General features: G+C 34.9%; 1 protein-coding gene across 2 annotated transcripts in view; it reads left to right on the top strand.

Moving 5' to 3' along the window:
• CADPS2 (calcium dependent secretion activator 2) overlaps positions 1-9,614 on the top strand; it is a 375,602-nt gene that overhangs the window by 149,664 nt on the left and 216,324 nt on the right. For both annotated transcript variants that reach the window (XM_023528883.1, XM_023528884.1), the window contains exon 7: positions 7,213-7,352. In XM_023528883.1, coding sequence (XP_023384651.1) covers positions 7,213-7,352 — 140 coding nt within the window. The remainder of the gene's footprint in view (positions 1-7,212; positions 7,353-9,614) is intronic.

Raw genomic sequence — 9,614 nt, 5'->3', positions numbered from 1 at the left:
CCTTCTAGAGACTGCCAGTATTCCTTGGTTCATGGCCCCCTTCTATTTCCAAAGCTAGTAATGCCAATTCAGTATTCCTCAGATACCATTCCAACACTCATTCTTCTTCTTTTCCATATCTAAGAACTCTTGTGATTGTATTGGGCCCACCTGGACAATCTAGGCTACGCTCCTTGTTTTAAGGTCAGCTAATTAGTAATCTTAATTCCATCTGCTACCTCAATTCCCCTAAAATAACATATTCACAGGTTCTGGGAATTCAGGCATAGGCATCTTTGGGAGACTTATTCTGCTATCACAGTCTAGAAATGGAAAGATGAGAGTTTCATACATTTTCAGAGAATAGCATATAAATGGCATATGGACTCTGGCATTTACTACTGTCATTTTCTACTGTCAAATTTTGGCAGTACTTTAGTTGGCAAGACCTTTTTTACCTCAAAGAAATAATTTTATGTTTGTATTTTTATTTAATTATTCGAAGCATCCATCCATTCATTCAGTCCGTCAACTAACTAACCAAGCAACAAGCAAATACTTGGTGTCTGCTATAGGATATGAAAGGGGAACCGAGGTGAAAAATGGCTTAAAGATACCGGCTTAAACTACCTCAAGGAAGATACTCTATAAAATGCATTCCAAGAGCCCTTCCTATGATAGTTCATTGTTAAGCTGAGATGTCAGAAAAGATTTGGGCATAATTTTACATACCTTGGTTTTTCTTTCAGTGCCCTCTCCTCAACCCCCATTATGCAAGTGAAGTTTTTAATCTCTATCTTTTAACAAGCTAATGCCAGGAAAAAAGTAACAATTAAGATAATACTGTCCTTTTTTTTTTTCTTTTTACTCAGTTTCTTTTTTATTTTTATTTTTTTGAAAAAGACCTTTCTTATCAAAAAAGTACTACATACTTTGTGTGCTTCTCTGTCAGGCCAAGTACACATTTGGTAAAGGATTGAGAGTTTGATCAATTCCATATTGTAAATTCCAGGATTTTTTCTAGCTTTCAAAATAAATGGAACTGGATTTAGCACATGGACAATAAGGTTGACAGAAGACTTAATGCTAATCTTTCAGTATACAAAAGAGCATTGTGTTAGCGAAAGTGAACAGGTGTTCTTTGTTTTAACTAAGAAGGACAGGAAACATTGATATTAAATCAAAAGAGAAATAATTTAAACAACCTCAAGTGTATTAAACACTGGGAAATGTTACTATGAAAAATGTAGATTTCTCTTAGAAAAATCATCTGAATCATCTCCATACACTGAAAATGTAGGTATTCTGGTACTGGAGAACCTATATACTCAATATTAACATGTGCTAAATAAAAATTTATTGAAATGAAGTAAATTCAGACCTTTCAAAATACATATTCTCTCAAGGTCCTAAGACCTCAAGAAGGTATTTGAAAGGTTCACAAGGAACAGTCATTGTGAATCTTTGCTAAACTATAAGATCTCTGTCAGTTGAAAAAGAAGTATAGAAAAATACCAACTAAATCCAAAAAGTCAAGGTTTCTCATAGAAATAGCTCTACTTATTTGTAGAAATGTTCCCTTGACCATTCCCTTAAAATACTTGATGTTTCAAGGTTATCTGATTGTCAGCAAAAAGAATTTTTAATCACAAATTGAAATATGATTCCAGCTAATAACAATTTCAGTTCCTTCTTACACTCTTTTAAAGATGTATTTTTTATAGAATTCTGTTTTTATTTTTTATTTTTATTTTTTACTTTTTTTCAATTTTATTATTAGTTTCAAGTATACAGTACATTGGTTAGACATTTATATAGTTTATGAAACGATCACCCTGATTGTTCTTCCTCTCCTCTGGCTCTCCACCTAGCCATTACATTAATGCTAACTGTATTTCCTATGCCGTGCTCCCCATCCCGGTGACCATCTATCAACTACTAATTTGTACTTGTTTAACCCTTCACTGTTTTTCCCAGCCCCCCTCCCCTCTGGCCATCCCCAGATTGTCCTCTATATTTGTGAGTCTATTTTCAATTAGTTTATTCTTTTTGTTCCTTAGACTTCGCATATAAGTGAAATCATATGGATTTATCTTTGTCTGACTTATTTCACTCAGCATAATAAACTCTAGGTCCATCTATGTCGTTGTGAATGGTAGAATTTCATTTTTTTTATGGCTGAATAATATTCCATTGTATATAAGCTCCCTTCTAGCTAAAGTGATCTTATCCAGCTTGCCCAAACTTGCTCACTTAAGAGTTAAGTGAAGTCTTTCTCCATTCCTCAAACAATCTTTTCCTCAAACCATCACAGTCTGGCCTCATCTAAACTTTCTTTTGCTTAGATCTTTAATGACTTCACTGTTAAGCCAAGCAATAAATAGGCCTCTCATCATTGCTATGCTTGACCTCTCAGTTGTCATTTGGCCACTTTCTACTCTCTGAAACATCTTCCGCCTTGAATGTAGCACATCACGCCTTCTGGTTTTTCATCTGCCTCTTTGACCTTCGGTCTCAATTAGAGAATTTTTTTTTCCTTTTCCTAACTCTTAAAAGTTAGTATTTCACAGGGTTCTCTCTCCTTACCTTTTGATGAGATAGAAAATTGACATGGCACAAAATGTGATGAACATTGTATTGGTTGAAGTTCTTTTGACGGCAAGCAATGGAAACTGACTGAGGGTAGGTCCAGGTTAAAAAGAAAGAACTGAACAATCTGGCTTGGAGGAAGTGCTTTAGAACCAAAAGTAGTGGTAAGAATGTCAACATCAGCATCGTGTGACTTTTTCTAGGGTGACACTCTTGGAGTGGTTGTGTTCCAATAGCGTCATGTCTTTATCTCTCAGTCCCTTAACGTGTCTTTTGCATTGTAAATCTTATGCGCTCTTTTAGACTCCCAAGTGGAACTTTAATTCCTCTATGTGAAGTCTGTCTTGATTCCTTAAACAATTGCTGGTTGCTTCCATCTTTGAGCTAGAATTTTACCAAATATATGTATATATTTGATAAACGTATCTATATTTTACTATAAGACTACAGTGCAACTATTGTGATAATGTGGGTTTTTTCCTTCATCTAAGTTAAGAGATATTTAAGGCAGTGAATTGTTTACCTAGCCCCAGAACCTATCTAGCTCCCTCAGTTCTTCTAGATTTTTCTCCAATTTTTTAAATTTTCTGGTCTTTGTTGAATAAGAGTTTAAAAATTTAGAAAGTCGTGAATTCATAGGTCACAAAGTTCAACTAATGTGGTATCTACACAAATTCACATGGCTTGGCTTTACTTAATTCATCTAAATAGCAGGAAAATGATGTAGAGTTGCAAGCTCATACAAGAATATTTTAAGAAAATAATCCTTCTGGACCCCATATTATTCTAAATATTATGTATAGACATATATTTATACCTCATTTTAAGTTTTTTTCTCCCTGTATGTGAAGTTCAATAGAATTTTAAACAAAGCCTACAAAACCATTTTGTGTTTTTTATTACATTTTGCGAAGATGACAAGTAATGTTGACATTTTATTGTGAAGAAGATACATTGGCTTTATATTTAAGATAAGAAATCATAAAATGTGTTGTCATCATAAGTGACAAGACATTTAAAATGTTGGTGACAAAAATAAACTAGAAGAAGATGAAATGTGTACAGAAAGGTTAAGAGAAATGATGGGAAAATGCAAGCTTCTTTGCTAAATAATATTAGAAGCTAATTATTTTGTACAGAGCTATAATTTAATTTAGCTGTGAACCTAGAATACAGAAGAATCCTTGGTAACTTGTTATATCTGTTAACTGTTTTAATTATTGTACTAACAACATCAGACACACCTCTCTGAACTTGAACAAAGTCTTATTGAAGTAGAGCTGCTTATCACGAAGTAAAATTCTTTAAGTACTTATGAAGCAAACCTCTATTAATGTATAGTTACACCACCACTAAATGCTGTAACAAACAAATAACAACATTTTGGTAGTTTAAAACAGTAACATCTATATAATAGTTTACTATGGGTTCCAGATAGGTGGGTAGATTTCCTTCATTTTATGTCTTTCTCATTTTCTAGAGTATTGTTTTCTGCATTTGGCTAGCAGATGAGCAAAGAGAGATGAAAAAGGCGTACCTATATCTTAATCACTTTTCCCCAAAGTGATACATTACTTGTCTTTGTATTCTATTAGCTAGAACTTTCATATATCCATACTTAGATGCTAGAGAAGCTAGAAAATATAGTCCATAGCTGACTAGCTATTTCCTAGCAACAGTTCTATACTAGTGAAGCTTAAATCCTGGTGGACAGGTGATCTGCCATGGTTCACCCCTAAAGCCAAGGATAAAAACAATTATTATCCTTTCTCCTCCACATAGAATACATTCACCTCAACTCAAAAGAAACAACCCAAACTCTCATCCTGTCCTTGCATCCAGTCCAAAGTCAAACATCTTATTAGGTCCAGCTGTGGCTCTTGCAGCCTGGTGACCTGTGCACTAAAGTTCATATTAACTGTCCACTGTTTCACCTCCCCTCTCCCTCCCCTCTCCCTAACACAAATCCAACATACAGAAGTGATGCAAGGGCAGGAGAGTGATAAGTAAGTTTCTCATTTGAATAAAGGTAAAGTGGTAAATACAGAGCAAGAACTGTCTAATGATAACAGTGAAATCTCGTCGTGGCAGGAATTGTGAAGACACGCTACCCTACAACATTCAGGTTCTCTTGATTAGACCCTTGTTATGCATCTGAAAAGAACTCTCATGTCCTCTAGTCTCTCTGGCCTTTTGGGCTACTTATATTGAGAGCTGCTTTGGCTAAATCATGTATGGCTAAATCATGTAAAGGAATATGACTACTTTTTGCTCGTGCGATTCGAGAACCTAGAAACTATTTTACAGACCATATTTAAGACTTAAGTTCAGGGTTTATTTGACAGTACAGTTCTTTTTAAATAAGAGATTTAAAAGCAATGGAAATAAAAGATTGCATATCTGTGAGACTTCATTTGTTATGTGTGCCTTCATTTGTTATGTGTGCCAGTATCACACCTTTATCAGTCAGAGTCTGTCCAGAAAAAGACAATTTCATGTCTTTCAAATGGAGGAAATTGAACACAAGGAATTAGCTACACATAAGATAAATAGAAAATCAAAACAAATGATGGTGAATAAACCCAGAGACTAATGAAAAAATACAAAACTGTCGCACATCCTAGGGATAGAAGGCGATAGGAAGAAGTGATGTTGCCACATGTTATCAGAGCTCTTAGCTCTGGTAAGAAGAGACTGTGAGCTCCTTGAGGGATCTGAGCCATTTATATTTTTTTCATCTTTGTGTGTCTCCACACAGTGAGCACTCAAATGTTTGTTTACTTGAACAGACATAAGCAGTAAATCCTTTCACTGACTTCATTTCGAAGTACCATCAGGGAACTAATATGTGGCAGAAACGATGGCATTCAGTACTGGGGTGATCCTTCATTTGCGGATCAGCTGCAGTTAGTTATTTGGGGACCTTATTTTAGTTAACCCATCACTGGCATTTAGAGAATGAGAAATTGCTCAGAAGTTTTAATTTAAATATTCTCTTCCTGTATAAGACTTTTAGAGTTTGGAACAGAACCAACTTTTATATAAACATAGAAGGGAAAATTAAAAAGGAATAAAGTCTGTAGGTGGCTCATGCCAAAATACATTTTTTTTAAAAAAAGGAGGCAGCACAGGAAGAAAAATAGAAAAAGCTTTCCAGAATTGCTGGGGAAATAGCAGCAGTAGCTATAGAGGATATATAGCTCTATCTTAGCCTTTGAATCTTTTATGGAATCACATTTTAAGTTGATAATGACATTCTTTTGTCTACTAATTCGAGCCCAAAATCTTCAATTTATTTTAATTTCCTGTTATTTAAGAAAGAATGTGCAAAATATTCCATTGGAAGTTTTAGCAGTTAAAAAGAACTAATTCTAGAATATATGATAATTTTTGAAAACATCATAAATGTCATTTAATCTGTTCTTGGATGTACTTTATATGCTTAAGTATACAGATATGTTGGATTCAATTTAGCTATGGCTTTTAGAATAGGCTTCAAAACGTCTCAAAATAGTATATACATTTAACAACTTTGAAGTTGAGAATAGTTTGAGAAGCTTTTTTGTCTGTGCTGCCTTTCCTAGAGAGAAAAAGCCTTGCTTGAAGATTTCTCAGTGAACATTTCTACTTATACATGGAAATGAAGATTTGAGGATGGCAGAATATGTCAAATTCAGTTGCCATGTTGTACCTTTAAAACATTTTAGCATACCCGAGCATATTATAATTCTTCCGTTTACATAGAAATTTCAAGTTTATTTACTTTTCACATTTTTTTTAAAATAAGAATTGCTTAAAATACAATATACTGCATTTCATATCTTTATTTTATCCTTCAGAATATAGGGCTTCTTTTTTAAAATGTCCATTATGGCTTGGATATTGGGTGTGTCTAAATAGTGTCAGTACCAACTAAAAGGGGATATAATATGTGTTTTATCTCTATGGCACCTAACATTTGAAGAGTAAGTTTTTCTTAACTGTGTTGGATTTTTGGAGTCATAGTGTTATAATCACTTGGTAACTTTGCAGTTTTATTAAAAATAATTACTTTGTTTCAGTCATAACATCATCTTTATGGTTTTGAAAACATGTAGTCGGGAAAAAATTCTTTAGTATTGATCTAGAGCAGAAAATGTGTTATGATCAGTCTTTTCTATCTCTAATTGAGTTGATTTTCTTTAATAATACTGTTTTGCAGGGAAGATGTTAAAACATTAGGTGTTTTTGCTGCTTAAAATAATTGGTTTTGCTTTTTAAGCATGCTATCTATAATTTCAAAGAATATTTCTTTCTGAACTTCTTTGCCCTCAGGATTTTAGAGTGCTCTTGAAATTATAGGTGTCTATTAAGTATTTTTCAACCATCAAGTCAACTGTAGTCATTGTGCTATTAATTCATTATGAAGTGACACAGGAAGAAAACTCATTCTGCGATAATATGAAAACATATTTATCAAAAAAAAAGAATCTATATTGAAAACCCATCTGCTGTGGTAAGAGGGAAATGGTTTATTAGACACATTTTGACATTTATTAGACACCTTTTTTCCAAGCAGGAAAACATAAAAGAAAGATTTTAGTTCTAGTCTTTAGACACTCCGTATTATAATACTTAATATGCTTTCTTTTTTGTTGCCTACAGGTGATTTTATACCCAACTTCTAATAGCTCCAAATCAGCTGAGTTGCACCGAATGATAGTTCCAAAAAATAGTCAAGATTCTGACTTAAAAATCAAATTGGCAGTGCGAATGGATAAACCACCACATATGAAACATAGTGGGTGAGTTGATACTTGAAGATTTTTTTTTTTTTTGCTGAATTATTGGATTTCGTTTCATGTATAGCTCTTTTGTCAGTTTACTGAGAGAGTCAGTATGTCAGGTTTTCATATGGAGTTCTCCCCCCAAAATGGCATACACATGTTAATATGTTAATTTCTTTTTTAAACCCATAGACATCTTTATAGCTAAATACATGGGTATTTAGTTAATATAACTATTTGCATGCCAACGTAGCATTGATACCTGATTGTACTGATATTACGCAAATTTATAAAGAACAGTGATATATGGAGACAACTTCTAAGAAATATTTTCAAAACACAGCAATAATTTGAACAAACCTAGCATTCAGGTCCCCAGAAAGAGTTAAACTTACATAGAATATATTAAAGCTAAAAGGTGGTTCAGATATATAACCCAGGAGTCTGTATAAGTTTTGATGGGAGGGATGAGAGTGTTCATCCAATGTCTGAGTGAAAAACTAAATTAGTTCCGGAGGATAGGGTACGTCAGAAGTGCAGGGACTCTCTCTTAGGGGTTGCTATGGAGAAGAGTGAGCCTTCATCTCCGTCAAGGTTCTTTTTTTTTCTTGTAGCTGGTGAGATAAGAGGTCGGAATTTATGAGCACAATAAAATGAGTTGTTTTGTTTTGTTTTTTTTTTTCAACCCAGGTCTTTCTCAGATTAAAACTTTAGGACTCACTACAGCCAAATCCCAGCATAGGGGTGTTAGCCATTGGGAAAGAATGCGACCATTTTTCTTACTATGGAGAGAAGCTACTGCTAAAGAGGCTTACCCTGAGTTTAGCAACAACAGTCAAGAAGGTGCATTCCTGTACAGAGAGGCATTGTCTGCTGGCCTTGGAGCCAAATCACCAACTTGTGTCATACTTAACTGATGAGTCATAAGATAAAGGTTCTTTAGATGACCAGTAAGGAAACATAGTTAGACTCTGAGAGCGGGCAGCCCAAATGAATATACTACAGTTGGGATGGGACTAAAGACCATCTTGCTTCCTCGGCTTGGGTGGGCAGTGTATGCAAAGTCAGAACTAGTCTCATTGAGAATAAAAACACCTCGGATGGTAGGCTTTTAGAAAGGGAACAGTAATTTGGGTAGTCCACATCTTTAATGTAGTAATGCAAAGTAAAGACTAACTGTGACTCAGCTCATAATGCAAATGGAGTTCCTAGGGTTTAATATTTAGAGTTTTTTCTTTCATTCATCTATCTTCCTGCTCACTATTATTGACTTATACAGCAGACATGCATGCATTGAGCACTTACTCTGTTTCAAACAGAACAGATCTCGATGAGATACCATGCCAGGCCTAAAGGAACTGGCTAGTCAGGGATTCAAGATTGTATAAAAATAATTATAACACTGAGGGATAAATTCTATCATATGGGAACTATCATATAAATATGACAAATGGGAACTAATGGAAATAACACATGATTCCAGTTGGAGTTAGTCATGAAAGTCTCACAAGACTTTTGAAACTCTAGGTATGAATTCAGCAGATGAACAGTGGGGATGAAGGGCCTCTGGTCACATGACAGAGCACATACAGGGGCAGGAGTTCTAGACAACAATGATGACAAGTTTAGTGCAACTGGCATGCGGTGCTTTGAGGCTAGAGAGAGAACGACAGCTCTACTGTGCTCACGGACTAGTAGAGCCTAAAGTTAGACATAAAGGAACACGATATGTTCCAGGCACTGCAGTGATAGTTCTGTTTTTAACTCATTTCTTTAATAGAAACAGGAGCCTATGTATTATAACACCAAAATAGTCCTTAATTAATGCTTGACCAGCACTATGGTAAATTCCACGGAGCCTTTGGATTGTCCCAAGAAACAAGACTGAACGTGAAGTTGGGCATGTGGCAAGCCTTCAGCTTCTGTTGACAGAAAGCCCTGCTCTCATGCTTGGCAGTTTCTTGCTTTAGAATTATCCAAGTAAGGTGGGACAATCCAGCCCCCTTCTAAGACTTGATTTTTGTTTGTTTTTCTTGCATTTTTATCGCTCCTTTGCACTGAAGGAGAATTGGTTTGTATCACAATCCCTTTGATTAAATCAGAACCCCCAGAATAGCTCTGGAGTCTACTTCTGCTCAAGACTACAAGTGATTACTAAAGAAAGCATATTATATCTCTCAGTTTAATCTATAAAGCTCAAGATCTCACCTTGGATTCAGATCAGGAATGCTTCAAATCCCAGCTACATCAATCAGTGTCTGCCCTTGCTAAAAGACACTG

This window comes from Pteropus vampyrus, unplaced genomic scaffold, assembly GCF_000151845.1.
Source record: "Pteropus vampyrus isolate Shadow unplaced genomic scaffold, Pvam_2.0 Scaffold33, whole genome shotgun sequence".
NCBI classification, from domain to species: Eukaryota; Metazoa; Chordata; class Mammalia; order Chiroptera; family Pteropodidae; genus Pteropus; species Pteropus vampyrus.
The sequence above is the reverse complement of the archived record's forward strand: the minus strand, read 5'-3'. Positions and strand labels throughout refer to the sequence as shown.